Source organism: Emys orbicularis, chromosome 1 (assembly GCF_028017835.1).
Source record: "Emys orbicularis isolate rEmyOrb1 chromosome 1, rEmyOrb1.hap1, whole genome shotgun sequence".
Classification (NCBI taxonomy): Eukaryota; Metazoa; Chordata; order Testudines; family Emydidae; genus Emys; species Emys orbicularis.
The window spans coordinates 16,481,444-16,498,404 of NC_088683.1; the positions used below are offsets into that span (position 1 = coordinate 16,481,444).

Sequence of the window (16,961 nt, forward strand, 5' to 3'; positions counted from 1 at the left end):
AGATTTTATTACCAAGCAGTGGATGCCATCTTGGTTCACTCACCAAGGGCTGAATTAGAGGCCTCTACAGCTGAAAGCGTGCGGTGCTCGAGTTAAAGAGCAAAGACTCTATTCTTAGGCCTGGTCTACACTGGGGGGAGGGGGATCGATCTAGACTAGACGCGATAAATCGATCCCCGCTGGATCGATCGCTGCCCGCCAATCCAGCTGGTAGTGAAGACATACCCTTAGATACTCCATGAATCAGGAAGAGGTGAACACACAACACACATTGACCAGTGGGTTACAGTGGCAAATGGGTCTTGATTTTCCTAATGTACAAGAGGCTATGGCTTCAAATAGAATTTTTGTCTGCAAAACATTCCCTTTAACTGTGAGACTTGTGTCTGAATTTTTTCACTCTTTGATGCCTAAATCCATAATTTAGGCACTTAAGTGACCTGATTCTCAAAGGCTGCAAGCCACAAACAGCTCACGTTGACTTCAGTGAGATTTATTGGCACTTAACACCTCTGATAATTAGGGGATGGATTTAGGAGCCTAAGTTTAGACACCCAGGTTTGAGAATATTGGCCGATAGTTAATGTTTTTAATAGCACCACAAAAGTAGGCTACACATCTCCCAATGAAATGTGGCCTGAGGAGCTCCGAAACTAAAGCCCCCATCTTGCAAAGAGCTGTGTGGTGAGCTCGGCAGGGAGCCACTTTGAAGTCAGGATGTCCCCAGCCTATCTCACCTGGGAGAATGACAGCTACGATAATGACCTGAAGGGTGAAGTGGGGAACCCATAAGAGCTGTCGAGCAATCAACAAACCAGAATGGTCTGTTTGTAAAATATAATTGTCCCTTAAAATGTATTAGTTCCTTTGCACATATTCCTAGAAAGTGTGTTCATCTCAGAGCAGGGTGTATTGCTGTAGCATCGTCACTAGGATCATAAAGAAGTTCAGTTGCTGAAATGCCATTTAGTGGTAGGGTGAATGAAATCAACAGAACTTGCCAATAAATAAGTTTGAGTTCTTCCTGAAACTTTAGGAAGGGTCTTTCTACAGAACTTCTTGTCTCTTTTTAGAGTGACTATTAAGATTGTATGAGGTTTGACCCAGAAAAATCTGACTCTGTTTCCTCAGGGTTGCATAACTCTTCTTTACACTAAGCCAGAGCAGAAGTGTCCTACTGTATGCATGGAACAAGATTTTAAAAATACCAGCTGCTATAAAAAGGATAGAAATGCATTTGTCTTTTTCAGAGTATAGCATTGTGCTCGTTAGACAAATAATTTTTTTAGGAATCGGAGTATAGAACTTAAACTGAACCCTAGTTTTGAAGGATCTAATTCAACACAAGAAATGTTGAGGTTTTTTGATATATAGTACATTAGCTTCTGCCTAAAATATTAAATCCATTGGGTTAGCACATTTCAGGTTGTACATTTCCTGCTGTGTACACGTAACACTGTGTAATACAGTACATTTTGGCAGTGTGTCTCTACCACACAATCTGTAATAATTTTCAGCTGTGGTCAGCCACAAGAAATTCAATTTAAAAAATAAAAGAAAAAGCTCATCAGTACAAGTTGCACGTAAGACACAAACCATGGCTATATTGCTGGCTTGTTCAGGTTTATTTTCTGCCAAAGAATCATCAAGTGCTGCTGTCACCTCGGCTACAGAAGGTGGAGACTCAACCTCAGACACCACGTGCTTTGCAAGAAGCTCTGACTGAGAACAGGCTGGAGTTGCTAATTGTCATGAATTAATTTAAATCTTGATAAAACCTGCACACAGGAAGAAGTTTAATAGTAATGGTTCACCACACCAGTGCTTGCCCCACACTGCCCGGAATTCTACCTTGTGCCCAAAGATATGCTGCTTGTGATCTCCTGATAGTCTGTGGTATATTACAGGACAAGTTCATGGAAAGTTGACTGTGACCTAGTGGATTGAATATGGTGCTAAGAAAGTTGACTGTGACCTAGTGGATTGAATATGGTGCTAAGAAACCTGGGTTCTGTTCCTGACTTTGCCACATCTGTGAAATATTTATCTGCCTTTGTAGGTTTCTAGGGCACGTTGCTATCTCTGGAAGAGATGTGCAATGTTAAGTGCAAAGTGTTATTGCCATATTGAATTGGCACTGATATATTATTTTACAAAATTATATACAGTACAAGGGGAACCGGTTGTGTAATTTTACATCAAATCAAATAGTTTTCTGCAACTTTTTGTCTAGTAAAGAGGTGAATGATACACATCCCGGCATGTCACTGCCCATGCATGCTCAATCAAGAATCTACTCCGCAATCCACAGACTGCTGCACCGACTGGATTGTAATTACATCAGCCAGGAGTTCTCAGTTTTTTTCATTGTGTGACTACCTCACCGTCTCCTGGACACCTCTCCTCTCATTTGCAATCATGGGGACCACCTCTCCGGTCATTCATAAGTGAAAAGCATTCTTGTGGCAAGTACACCAATTGCTTACCTTAAAACCACCGTCTAGCCTCTCTCTCCGGACACTGTCACTTCATGATGGAAGGATGATCATCATTTATTATTATGGCTTAGCACAGAAAAGGTCCCTGCTCTGAAGTCCTTATGACCCAAGGCCTTGCTCCTACAAAGAGCTTTATGTAGGTGGACCTGTCTCAAGTAGAGCTGCATTGACTTAAGCTCATAAGCACTTCGGATATTGACTTCAATGGGGCTCTATGTTGGGGTCTGTCTGTGTAGAGCTCATTGCGAGACTGGGGCCTAAATCCTTGAACTGCAGCTCCACCAAAGTCAAAAGAGTTTGAAATAACAAAAATAATTGGAGAAGCCCAATGGTACATCTGCACAGGGCCGCCTGGGGGGGGAGCGGCAAGTGGGGCAATTTGCCCCGGGCCCCACAGGGGCCCTGCGAGCCCTGGCCAAGAATCCCTTTCCTGGCTAAAGGCGCCTTTTTACTTACCCGGCGGCGGACCGGGTCTTCAGCGGCATTTCAGCGGCGGGTCCTTCGGTGCTGCCGAAGACGTGGAGCAACTGAAGGACCTGCCGCCGCAGACTTGGAGCGCCGCCCAGTATGTCCGCTCCCCCGCTTTGCCCCAGGCCCCCTGAATCCTCTGGGTGGCCCTGCATCTGCAAGGAGAAGTTAAAACTCCATTGTTGGGTATAGCTCACCGGTACCTTAGCTAAAGGCTTGTCTATGCAGTGCTGTGGTCCGCAACGGAGGAGTGTGAATTTTAGTCCGCACTGGCATGTCGTGCATTAGCTGGTCAGTGTGGACCCTGCTGGCACACGCTAAAAGTTCCCTAGTGTGTGTTTATGTAGTCCCTTTTCAAACAGCTCTTTGTTAATGGGCACCAGGGAACCCATTAGTTTAATGTCACGCACACGGCCGCTTAGTGCGTGACATTAAATGTACGCCCCTCCTTCATGCGGACTAACTCACCGAGTAGACAAGCCCTAAGGCAGGGCCCATAGTAAGCAGGGTACAATCTTTGGCCCCATTGAATAAGCTGGGCGTGTAAAGTTTCAGTACTGGCTCAGCATTGTCTTCGCATGGTAGGGTTTGTTTGTTTGTTTGTTTGTTTTGTTCTGGGTTTGGGGTTTTTTTTTACCCAATTACAGTTGGAACTATTGTACGCCATGAAATGATATTTCTCCATCCAGGCTAGTACGTGTGCCCTACTTGTGATTCCACTAGGTGTCTTAAATGTATGGTACATGCAAGACCATAGTCGAGGTTTTCGTTGTACAGCACATACAATATATTGCTATGCAAAGGGTAGGAAAGGAAAATGAAACTTACAGCAGCGAAGGCCGCTCTTTGCTGATCAGTACAGTTCAAACAGAACAGAAGTAACCATTTCAGACCTGCTCAATATGTTACCTGCTCTTCCCAGTCTCTCCCTCTCCATAGTCTCCCAGGCTCCCAGGCTTTAACGCAATATGTTTGCTACCAGAGTGGGCTTCCTGTAGATAGAGAGATGGTGTTAGAAAAAAACACGTCAGTGAAACAGAAAACAACAAAAAATAATCACCTTGTACATGTTTCCACAATCTGTGCAACAGCTTGGATGTTCTCTGATTTCTCCTCTTTTCTTTGAGTACTGTGAGGAATTATGTTCTTGCAGGGCTAGGAGCTAGGGCCATGCTTTAAACAAAAAAAATAGGAGCCAGAAGTTTGGCTCCTAAATCCATATTTGGGCTGCTATGTAAGTGGCCATTATTATTATTTATTTTTTATTATCGTAGCACCTAGGATCCACAGGTATGAACTAGGTCCCCATTATGCTAGGTACTGTACAAATGCAGAAGAAAAAGACAGTCCCTCCCCAATCTAAGTATAAGACAAGAGACAGCAGATGGATACAGACAGACGGGGAAATACAAGGAAACAATGAGACAATATTGTCTAAATAGACAAGACAAACACAGAGTGGGGGTGCTGAGCACCCAGGAGATCCTATTTGCACTTTTGAAAGTCAGGTCAGCTATTTAGGAGTCTAAATTTGGGTTTAGGAGTCTAACTTTGGGCTCCGCTTTTTGAAAATTTTGGCTCTGGACTCCTGGGTACTGTTTCCAGCTCTGTTACTGAATTGCTGTGTAGCCTTGAGCAAGTCACTTCACCCCTCTGTGCTTCATTTTCCCATCTGTAAAATGGGCATAAGAGCATGTACTCGCGGCACCTCACAAAATGTTAATCAATCTTTGGAAAGCCCTTTGCAAAGCTTTGATTAGAGCTCCTTAGAAGAGCTATGCTAAACTCCGATAGAAATTGAGACATTCCTGCTAAAATGTTAAGACAGCTTTGGCTTGGGCTGGGAAGGTCAGCTTGAAAAAGGCCTCCTTGGTCTCCTTTGCACATGGGAGATTTGAAGCTGAGGTGGCAGCTACTACTGCTTTCCCTTCCTCCTGTCTAGGAGATGGTTGTCTTGCAAGACATCCTTGGCCTCTTTTTTTCCTCAAGCCTGGATCAGCCATTACGGGAGTCACTCAGCCTGGACATGACGATGAAAGGGAGGGCCTGGTATCTCTGAGTCATCCCTGAGTTGTTATTACATTGTCTCCCCTCCCTATGTTGTCACTCCACTGCTTCTACGTGACTCTACTGCTCCCCTGCTCTTTGTTCCCCTTCCCATGGGGTGTCTGTCTCACTCTTTGTTCTATCCTGAGCGTGGGTAGAACGCTTACATTTACTAAAATCTTGAACTTTGACATGCTGTCAGGCAGCACTTCAGAGATCAGCCTACCAGTCTTACGTTTTTAGTTTTCCTTTCAGCCCGTCAATGGCGTGTTAATTAGACAGCCTGACAGAAAGCCAGCCTCTCCAACCCAAGAAAACCCTCTTGCCAAAAGTTGCTCCAGGACACAGAATTGAATCTCTGCATGCCTACCTATACTCATGACACAGACTATAGCACCACCAGTTTGGATGGGAGTGAATCTTCTGATTTGCTGGAGATCACCATAAAGGGCAGACGTTTTAATGCCAGATGCATGTGCTAGTTAGATTAGAATACTGATGAGCCCTTTTGAAAGGCCAACTGCATCTTCCTCCAGCACAAATATTGAATATACCCATTTGCTTCACCCCACCAAAAAAAATCTTCACAGGAATAAATTAAAACTTGGAGGTGTGGTTATTATCACAGAATAATTAGACCCCATGGGATAAGAGACACTCGACGTTGGTTAATGCCCCTGGGTTGTGATTATCTAATAAAGATGATGCCTCTGTCATTGCTTAATTGTTCTTCCCTTTTAGAACGTTCCTTATGCAGTCAGAATCCGTCATGTGTGCTCATTTCAGACAGAAATACTACCGCAAATCCCACCATGCAGTGTTATGTGGGCTGTTTGATTGACTCGACCAGTTTCCTCTTCTCCCCCTCCCCCCAACCCCTATGTTTATAATTTTTATTTAATAAACCACAGCATCACTGCACTTCAGTTGCTCATTGCTTACATGGCAGACATTTAACAGATGCATTAGAAGTGACGTTGTTGGTCACACCTTCTTGAAAACCAGCCAGTCGCTGTCAGTGGCTATGTTGGTGGGGCTATGTAGAGGGAGTTGGTTTGGATGCTTAACGTCAGAGCTAGGACTGATCCTAAATAACGCCAGCTGGATGGTGTAAGTCCCATGCTGCATAAGAAACTGCCCACAATTCAGAATAATTAGTCTCTGTCTTCAGGAGAGGGCTGGGACTGAAAGACCGGGGTATGTTGCCGATAACAGCTGAGTGGGAAGGTTTGTTTAGAGTCTGTCCAACAATGTAAAATTCTGGCCAATGTCCTTAGTCTCTCGCTTTTGCCAGCACTAAAATTCATTACCTTCACATAACATTTGAGAGAGAGAGACCCAGTTACCACTGTTTTACAAGTTAAAGAATAAAATGACAATGGAGAACTCTGCCTTAACTTGATTATCCTTAAAGCCAGTCTCTCGTTTAGCTTTGTCCTCCCTCTTGTACCAAGCGAGGGATTAAAGGATTTTTTTCACCCAAGGGACTTTCTGGGGGAACTTGTAAATTCCATTCCCCGGAATTAGCCTTCTTAGATTTTTAAAGAACTTTTGGTCCTTACTTCCACCCCACTGCGCATCTTCTCTTCCTTCTTTATCGCTGACTGGGGAGCTGTCTTTATTAGATACTTTATTAGAAAAATGACATCTACATCCTTTTGTAGTATTCTTATTTATTTTCACTACAGTAGCACCTAGTGGCCTCCAGGGCCGGCTCTGGCTTTTTGGCCGCCCCAAGCAAAAAAAAAAAAAAAAACGGGGCGGCCAGAACGGCAAAGCAAAAAAAAAAAAAAACCTGCGGCGCGGCCGGAGCGCGGGTGCAGGGGGACCGGCTGGGGGGGGGAGGGGGAGGGAGCGGGCGGGAGAGAGAGAGAGAAGGGGGCGGCCAGGGCTACAGCAGGGGCGCTGCCACACGACCCCTCCCGCTGCGCTGCCTCCTGCCGCGAGGGCTCCGCTCCGGTCGGCGCGGAGGGAAGGAAGAGGAGTGCCCTGCAGGGCGCTCTGGTTCTCCACGCCGCTGCCCCCTACAGGGCAGCCGGAGCAGGGGGGGGGAGGGAAAAAGCGGCCGTGCCGTCCTAGGATTGGGCAGAATGCCGCCTCCAACAATCTGCCGCCCCAAGCACCAGCTTGCTCATCTGGCGGCCTCAGTCGAGCTCAAGACCCCATTGTGCGAGGTGCTGTACAAATACAGAGGGCTTGTCTTCACTGCATTGTTAGCTCGAGGTATAACTCCAGTGTTGTCCCTAACCCAACTCCTGTGCATACACAGAAATCTCTAGCCTCAAGTTAAGCAGAGCTTTAAACTCAAGCTACCTAGCCCTTTAGGGAGGGTGGGTTGAAACTCAGGTGCTGCTGGTGCTTGAGCTAATAATGCAGTGGGGACTCAGATACTTTGCACTGCTAATCCAATCACTCTGTGCTACTCATGTGTTGTTTTGTGATGTGGCATCTTTGACTCTAGCCAGGCTGTCTTGAGACGGGTTAGCATGAGTAGATAACTCAAGCCAACGCTGCAGTGAAGACATGCCCAGCTAATCTGACACTCTAAATAGACAAACCAAGGAGAGGGTAGGAATGGAAACAGACACACAGCTTGGTGAAGTGATTTGCCCAAGGTTACCTGGCACATCAATGGCAGAGCTGAGACCAGAACCTAGGTCTGTAGACGCCCAATCCAGTAGGCACGCCACTAACCCACACTCATTCTGATGTTTTCCTGGGGTCTTCATATATGACTTGCACTCAACTGGAAATTACTGCACTGTTCTTGCACTTTTTTTAGTCAGGAACAGATTAAAGCAGGACCCATGCCATCTGCTCCCTGAAGTCAGAGGGGACTGTGGATGCAGTGGTGAGTCAGAGACAGACTCGTGGTTGAGGGCTGCCTGGGGAGGAAGATCAAGGACTCAAGAAGGGGAAAAAAACAAGTCTGTCTTGGTAGCTTTGAGAAGAGGAGACTTTCCCAGAGCAAGAGTGAGCCTTGGCTGGAAATCTGTACATGCTTGCAGGGGGAAGCTGAGCCTAAAATTTCAGTAACATTCCGTTAAGAAAAACCACCAAGAAAGAACAAAAGTGAAGTCTCCATGTGTGAGCACTGGGGGTTTGTTGGTGAGCATATGCACATCCTCTGGAACTGGCTGCAGAGGATGAGAGAAGAAACTGGCTGCAGTCTCCAGGCAGGATTCTTAGACATGGCAAAGGTGCAGTATCCAGAAAATAAAATCACCAGTGTCAAGCTGCCTCCGCCACCAGTATTGACTTGTAAAACACAGGCAGTCATGGGGAACATAACTGAGAACTGTCTAAACAGCACTAAGGGAAAGGTGGTGTGCACAGCGAATTCAAGTGCTCTTAACCCAGTTACTGACATGAATCTTTATGAAGAAAGCACCAAAACAGACACCAGTTCCACAGACCCTTTTTTTTAATATATGATCAGAATTATTTCCCAGTGCATCTGATGGATGGATGGATCTCTTGGGGCAAAGCACTGCTTTCAGAACTGTACAGTGGGGACGAGTGGAGCTCAGCACATCTGACAAGGAAGGGGTGGATGCCCCAATCTTGGGGCCATTCACTATAATGTAGAGGCTCCTCTAATTTATGCAAGCTGGCCATCACTGCAAGCCATCAGAGATCACCAGCACATAGAGATGGCCAAGCCGTGCCCCAGGTCATGCCCCCATCCTGGGCTGAGGGTGGTGCAGGAGCTGATACATCCCTTGGGTAGGAAGAATCCTTAAATTGCTGACTAAACCAGAATTGTGGCTGCTTTGAAACACTGGAGCATCACAAAGCAGCCTTGGGACAAAGCAGGATCTGGCCCGGTGGATCTTGACTCCTATATTTTGCTCTCCCCAGATACGCGGAACTAGTCGAGAATGTGCTATAGCGAGATCCTCCATGCAGCTAGGAGGCCCCTGCTGAGGCTTGGAGAGGAGAATTCTGCCCTTACATTGCTTGCATACTCTGCCACTTACAACAAGAGCACAAACGTTCCTTCCTTTTAAACCAAGGCTGGGGGGCGGGGGTGTTAAATAGGGTTACCTAAAACAAATACAATATTGTAAAAAAGAAATAAATCCCACTTACAAATCATAGAAAACACCATTTGGAATATTGCTATTTGTTTTTTATGCCTTGGACCAGGCCGACATCGTGTTATTTTTGTGGTCCTGTCATCAGATATCTGCTCCAGTCTTTTGGAACCCAGCACGTTGCCCAAGAAAAGGTGGGACGTCAGTGACAACCTTTAAGCATATGGTATGCAGCTTCCTAGGGTCCCACTTTTCCGTGGGATGTGCCTTCACTAAGAAGTCATCAGAGACAATTATAATCTGACATTTATCACAGAGAGTGAAGATGGAAAAGGCCTATTAGATCATCTAGTCCGTCTTCCTGCCAGTGCACAGTTGTGGGCTGCATGATCTAACGGGTCCTTTCATCTAGAACAACAATGATAATAATTAGCATTTATACAGCACTTTAGTTCATTGCAAAGTGCTTTTTGAGCATTAACGGATTCTTACCGCAGCCCTTTGAGGTGGATAACGGGAGCCAGTTTATAGATGGGGAACTTGGGGCACAAGACGTTGTGAGTTGCACAAGAGCATGCCAAATGAATCTGTGTCAGACTCAGGAATATTGTTCTAATTTTATCACTTGTATCACAGTCACTCCTAAGGGCCCAGCCAAGATCATGGCCTCATTGTTCTAGGCTCTATGACAAAATACACATAGGAAGAAAGAGTCCCTAACCCAAAGATAGTACAGTCTAAGGTAGGAGAAAGGAAATATTAGTATCCCCATTTTACAGATGGGGAACTGAGAGAGATTAAGTGACTTGCCCAGGGTCACACAGGACATCTGTGGCAGAGCTGGGAAAAGACACTAGATCTTTTGACTTCGAGTCCAGTAACTTCACCGCAAGATTACCCAATACATTTTCATGCAGCATTGTCATTCTTTCCGTGCTCCATATCACCGTACTCCCTTTGCCCAAACACTGACTGGTTGTGCAGTGCTCATACAATGCAGAACAGGGTATAAGTAATATTACACGTATCACTGACTTTGCTTGCATAGCTACAGACCTCACCATCCCTGAGCGCTGAGCGTCAGCCTTACGTAAATTGTCATCGCTCTATTGACCTCAGCGGCGCTTCGCCAGTTTACAGTATCTGAGAATATGGTCCAGGGTCTTTACATCAGGATTGGATGTCTTGCTAGGCTGGCATTTGGAGATAGGTGCCCAGATTCCATTGAAACTTTACTTCTTTAGGCTCCTTCAAAAATCCTAGCCCCAAGAGGTAATACCTGTTGCTCAGCTTGTTGCAGAAACAACTGGGTGAAATCTGTGGCCTGTGTTAATGCAGAAGGGCAGGTTAGATAAATGTAATGGTTCCTTCTGGCCTTCTGTGAAATCATCATTATTTGAATACAGCTATAGGTATGACTGGTGCCTTGCACTTCAAAGATAGACCTGGCCCAAAGAGCATGCAGTCTGAGATCCAGATCCTATTCCCACTGAAGTTGATGGCAAATCTCCCACTGACTTCAAAGGGAACAGGATCCAAGCCTTAAATTCAATATGTCATGGTAAAACAGCAGGTGAGGGTGGAACAATCAGGTCATGAGGTTACTCCTTTTGGTGACATGCCCTGTGACTGAATGCACCCCTATATTCACACCCTACACTCTACTGTAATACTCTTTGTACAAAATATGCCTTGTGCGATATCATTTGAAAACTAATGACTCACTGGTCAATAATATTATGGCAGATGGTGACACAAGCCCTCACTAGTCTGGACTGCGTGCACACACACACCCCATATCTAGTCTGGTTATGACATGCTTCCATCCTGGTTCACACTTTCATGATAACTTTGATTTTATTCATTTGCATGGGTATCGATTGAAAAGAATGGGGGTGGGAATGGAGGTAATAGGAGGCAGACCAGGTGGTTGCATGAGATACTGGATCAGAGAAATGGTTCCAGGCATGAGGTGCAGTGGGGGCAGTATGAACTAAAGAGCAGAGGCTGTAATCGGAGAACAATCATCTTGACCTTCTGATCTTTCACATATAGAACTTTTCATTCCAAAGAGGTCCCAAAGTGATCTACAAACTCTCTATAGAGGAGCAATGCAGACCCCCTCTGGGAGAGAGGGCAGCAGACAACTGGAACAGAGTACAGCATTGGGAATTGGGGAAAATTTGGCCCAGGATTCAAGTGCAACCCCTAGTCTTGAAAGTGCAACTGGATCTTTCAGCTTGTCGCTCAGATCGTTTTTCATATGTTCATAATTTTTAAGATCAGAAGTCACCATTATGCTGATGTAATCTGGCCTCTAAAGCAGGCCATAGAATTTCACCCAGTAATTCCTGCAATGATCCCAATAACTTCTGAAGGAGCTAGTGCAGTGTTTCTCAACGACTGGTCCATGGTCCAGCGCGGGTCCCTGAGCTCTCCATGACACAGTTTAGGAAGGCAGCAAGTCAGTCCCTGGTATCAAAAAGATTGAGAAACACTGAGCTAGCACATGTCGTCTAGAAAGAGACATCTAATCTTTCCAATGACTGGTATTATAGTGGTGAGTGCCGTAGAAATGCCTCTAAGCGAATAGAATCTTGTCTGTCATGTTACAAATGGTTATAAAATGGATCCAGCCCTTTAAAAAAACGTGAAAAAATTCAGTCATAGTCTGAGGGCTATTCTCCTGCCATTAGTTCACAATCACCCAATATTCACCTGGCTAGAACACAAGCTGCTTCTTTGTTCCTTTTATCTGTCTTGTGAAGCTAGCTAGCTTCCTTGATGCTGCCCTTGTAGCTTATTGAAGCTCAAATGTGTCTAGGTTTTAAAGGAGGCAGGGATAAAATTCCCAGTACCAAGTGAAGAATAATCAATTTACTGCTACGGATACAAGACTCCATAAGGTATAGCTCGGAAGACTAAGCCATTATGCACGTTTTGTACATTTCAGTTTTTCTAACAATTAGACTAAATGTTGGTAGAAAGGCAGCATAAAGGAAAAACCTTCCTAACAGTGCTATAAGTCAGTACATCAAGCTTTCTCAGAATCTGGAGACTGCTACCTACTGCTTATAAAGCACTACTGTGAGGCAATTCAATTCAGAGCAGCAATGTTCCAAACTTTTTATTATTATTATTGGGTGACATGGGAGCTCCAGAAGAAAGCAATTTATAAATTCAGTAGGTATCCAATAGATTTTTGTCACCTGGACAACGAAAAGCAATAAATATAAAATAACGCTGTGATGGCACTGAGTTCTGCTCCCGTTGCCATTAGTAAGAGCAGCTGCCGAGACCAGGAGCTTGGTTGACGCTAGAGAGTTTTGCTGGTTTCCCAAATGAATGGCACAGTCAGGGCCGGCTCCAGGCACCAGCCCACCAAGCTTGTGCTTGGGGCGGCACCTGGAGGGGGGCGGCGCAGCGCTCCGGCTCCGGCCGCCAGGGAGAGCGGAGCCCCGAGCGCCGGGGCTCGCCGCCCTCCCCCCGGCGCTCTGGCCGCCGGGGAGAGCGGAGCCCGGAGCGCCGGGGAGAGCGGAGCCCCGGCCGGGCACTCCGCCCTCCTCCCAGGGCTCCGGCCGCCCTCCCCCCCGGCGCCCTCCCCCCGGCCGCCGGGGAGAGCGGAGCCCCAGCCGGGGCTCACTGCCCCCCCCCCCCCCCCCAGGCTCCGGCCAGAGGCTTTTTTGCCTGGGGCAGCAAAAAAGCCAGAGCCGGCCCTGGGCACAGTATTCTAACTTTACCACAAGCCGTGTGATTTTTTTTTTCCTGTGTATTCATCATACATTACGTTTCTAAAGCAAGGTCATTTCAACTGAAGGAAAAGAGGGAAGAGACAGGATAAGCTCCTGTAATCCTTAGCTTGAGACCGATTTCAGTGTACACCACAGGTAGGAGAAATAAGAGTTTAGATAACAGGCTTCTATACATAAAGCTTCCATGGTATTTTACCTTTTCCTTTATTACATTTTTGTGTTCTGTTAAGTAATACCATGTTTCATTTACTGGTGGTGTCGAGCGTGTTGTGGAAATTTTTTCAGCTATTTACCTACCTATGGTACTTATGTGGTCCCTGTTGCTGTAGTATCTCACAATCTTTAGTATATTTATCACCACAACACTCTTTTGAAGTCCACAAGTACTCTAACCTCCATTTTACAGCTGGGGAGCTGGGACACAGAGACTGAGTTGTCCCAGGCTCACACCGAAAGTCTGTGGCAGAGCAGGGAATTGAATCTGGGTTTCCTAGGTCCCAAGCTAGTGCCTGGACCACTGGACTGTCCTCCTTCCCTCTCTTTACTCCATGCTCAAATTATATTGTGTGCATGTAAAATCTTTAATCCTACACCCCTCAAAGTAGCAGTCAGCAAAATAGGAAAGACCCTCAAGTGTATCTGACATGTCTTATGGCTAATTCCTCCCATCAGGCTTGCAGTGCAGATCATTGCCAAGCAGTAAAAATAATTGCAACACAAGACCACTGATTTCTGGGCTGCTTCAGTGCTCTCAATAGCATGTTATAATAGTTCTGAGTTACCTGAATATTCAGTCAAACTAGGATAATGTGAGCTCTAAATTCAAATTATGAGAAAATCTGAGGAGCCTGCTCAGTGTTAACTGATAGAATACCGAAACTTGAACCCAAGAAAACGCACTTAAATTTAGCCCAGATTTTGGTCAGTCACTGACCATGCATTTGAGTTGTGTGGATCTGACACCAGTAACCAGAATGAGGTCCTGGGACCTTATGGAAGAGAAGGATTTGGACTGCCTTCCTCACTCACAAGGATGTGTTAGCAACCCATCTGCTCATTAATCTCTCACACAGGAAGAATTTTAATCTTACATTTTATGATTTGTTCTACTTTTGTTCTTCATAAAACGAATTGCTGATGTAACATGGAGCTGCCCACCGGATAGCATTAGCCACAGGGAGCTTATTACACCACTCATTTAGCCACTGTACAGACACCTTATTTGCTTCTGGATACAATTAGACTTCAGCCTACAAGGCTTTACGTACCTTGGATCCTGGTTGACTGAGAAATCACTGGTCTCCACCACACGCACACACGACAGCAGGGTTTAAGAACAGTGAGGGCTCTCAAGCTAACAGCATCTGCATTGCAAAGGCCAGAAGGCTTGTTGACTCTTCGGAATTTGTTGACCTTTAGGGCAGGGTGCAAGGAAGTTTAAGGGCGTCTTGGAGTTGTGGGGAGGTAGGTAGATAGATGTGTGTGTGACTTTGTTTAAAGTAAGGAGGAATTACTTGCACTTTGCTTGGACTCTGTTAAGGCAACGCCTTGTCTTTGATAAAATTGTCTTCCGCTCTCTTTGTTGCATCCTGTCAGCCTAGAAACTTTAACTTCTTGGGTTTTCACTGCCCAACGGGGTGCCTCTGATGGAGGAGACGGCCCCTGAAAGGATTAAGAGGATTAGGGACAGAAAGCATTCGTGCCCTTTTCACCACAGCCCAACTAGAACGTTCACTTTAAAATAAGATATTGCCATTTCAGATAACGCTGCTACAGAGGAAAGATGGTCTTGAGACAGATGCACTATACTGGGATTAAGGAGATATGGCTATAAATCCTACGTCTGCCACAGATTCTATGTGTGGCCTTGAACATGTCCCTTAATCTTCCTGTGCCTTAGTTCCCCTTCTGTGAAATTGCAATGATAATACTTCCCTCCCTCAACAGGGATAAATACATCTCATATTTGTAGTGTGCTTGGATACTGTGCTGATGGGGCCACAGAAGTACCTACCTAGATATTACAATGGAAGCCAACAGAAAAATTAATTGTATTTGGTATTTTGTTCGTTTTTTTAAAAAAAAGTTCATGTTTCAGTGCTTTATTCTCCATTTATATGGTGCCCTAAAGACACAATGCCTTGACAGTATCACACTTAGGACAGAACAATTCAGGTTTTGCTTGAGCCCAGAACAGGAACTGTTTATGAGACCAGATCTCCTCAGATATCAATACGAAGACCTATGAGTAACATGTGGTTGCTTAATGGCCATGTTAAGAAGGGGCAGCCTCTCTGGCAGTCTAGCTGGCTGATCAGCCCTTAGTGCTTTATTGATAAACTTTTGAGAATGTTATAGAGGTTTTTTAACTGTTCACAGATTTAGTGTTTCTGCAAAGAAAGCCAAATTACTTAAATTTCACTATCAAATCCACACCACTAAAAAAATCAGCAGTGCTTTCCATCAGCAACCAATACGGGAACTTATTGAGAAAGTTGGTCTGATTCCTTACATTTTTGCAAGGAGTCCAGTTATTAAGATTAGAATCGGTGCATGATGTTTTGTGATTGATACGTTGCAAGTTCTGTTTACTTTAATTAATATTGCCCTACTTTCTCCCCTTTTAGTGGCTGCGTCAACCGCTAATTCCACAGCTGGTGCAGCCATGAATTCTTTGACTTCTCTGGGTACTCTCCAAGGATTAGCTGGAGCCACTGTTGGACTGAATAATATTAATGCACTAGCAGGTACCGTAAACAGTGAGTATTTATTGCTGTGGTGGACAGCCTTCCCCAGTAATCACTGTAGGAAAACTATCAATTATAAACAGATTGTTGCTTTTAATAAATATGCAAAACAGTGGATAAAGTTGATCAACTTCCATTCTTGTCATATATATAGGGCCCTACCAAATTCACGTCACGGACCATGAAATCTGGTCTCCCCCCGTGAAATCTGGTCTTTAATGTGCTTTTACCCTATACTATACAGATTTCACGGGGGGAGACCAGCGTTTCTCAAATTGGGGTCCTGACCCAAAAGGGAGTTGCAGTGGGGTCGCAAGGTTATTTTAGTGGGGTAGTGGTATTTCCACCCTTACTTCTGCACTGCCTTTAGAGCTTGGGTGGCCGGAGAACGGGGGCTGTTGGCCGGGCGCCCAGCTCTGAAAGCAGCATCCCACCAGCAGCAGCACAGAAGTAAGGGTGGCAATACCATACCATGCCACCCTTACTTCTGTGCTGCTGCTGGTGGCAGCTCTGCCTTCAGAGCTGGGCTCCCAGCCAGCAGCCGCTGCTCTCCAGCTACCCAGCTCTGAAGGCAGCACTGCCGCCTGAAGCAGCGCAGAAGTAAGGATAGTACCGCAACACCCCCGCCCCAAATCTTGCAAGCCCCCCCATACACACGCACACACACACACACACACACACACACACACACACAGAGCTCATTTTTGGGTCAGGACCCCTACAATTACAACACCATGACATTTCAGATTAAAATATCTGAAATCATGAAAATTACAATATTTAAAATCCCATGACCATGACATTGACCAAAATGGATTGTGAATTTAGTAGGGCCCTACATATATACAGCCCTGGAGTCTTAAGGTTTCATTAATCTTGCCCTCCAAGGTGGATTCTGTTGAGTTCCTGGGGGGGGAAAAAGACTTGCAGGGCGTATAATTTTAGGACCTGTGCTAGATCAGAATGGATTCTGGAGATTGGTTTTGGTTATATGAAAGGCTCCTTTTGATTTCAGAAACCAAAAACATAAACCTGTGAAAACAGGTACAGCACCTCAGCACAAGATATAATTCAGGAATTTAGGTTATTAAGAAACACCCATTTGCTACAACTTTTCTATTAGTTATAGAGACAGAATAGGACACCTCCTTTGACTTGGGAGCTGCATATTTGCTTAAAAATTAAAACCAATTTCTTGGTTTTTAATTTGCAAGTATGTGAGGATGGCTCAGTCATCTGTAGTACTAGAGCATGTAAATTTCTCCCATGTGATGTAAAACGAGCACTGACATTTCCAGCTAAAAGGAAGATGTCAGTCGTTAATCAGAACCTTCATCCTCATTATCAACCACAGTAGCCAATCACAAGCTTCTACTGCAGAACAATGATCCCTTCTGCTCTGTTTCTGTTACA

General features: G+C 45.3%; 1 protein-coding gene across 3 annotated transcripts in view; it reads left to right on the plus strand.

Moving 5' to 3' along the window:
• The window catches only part of CELF2 (CUGBP Elav-like family member 2), a 445,244-nt gene that overhangs the window by 414,069 nt on the left and 14,214 nt on the right, over positions 1–16,961 (plus strand). For all 3 annotated transcript variants that reach the window (XM_065419232.1, XM_065419240.1, XM_065419247.1), the window contains one exon: positions 15,429–15,560. In XM_065419232.1, coding sequence (XP_065275304.1) covers positions 15,429–15,560 — 132 coding nt within the window. The remainder of the gene's footprint in view (positions 1–15,428; positions 15,561–16,961) is intronic.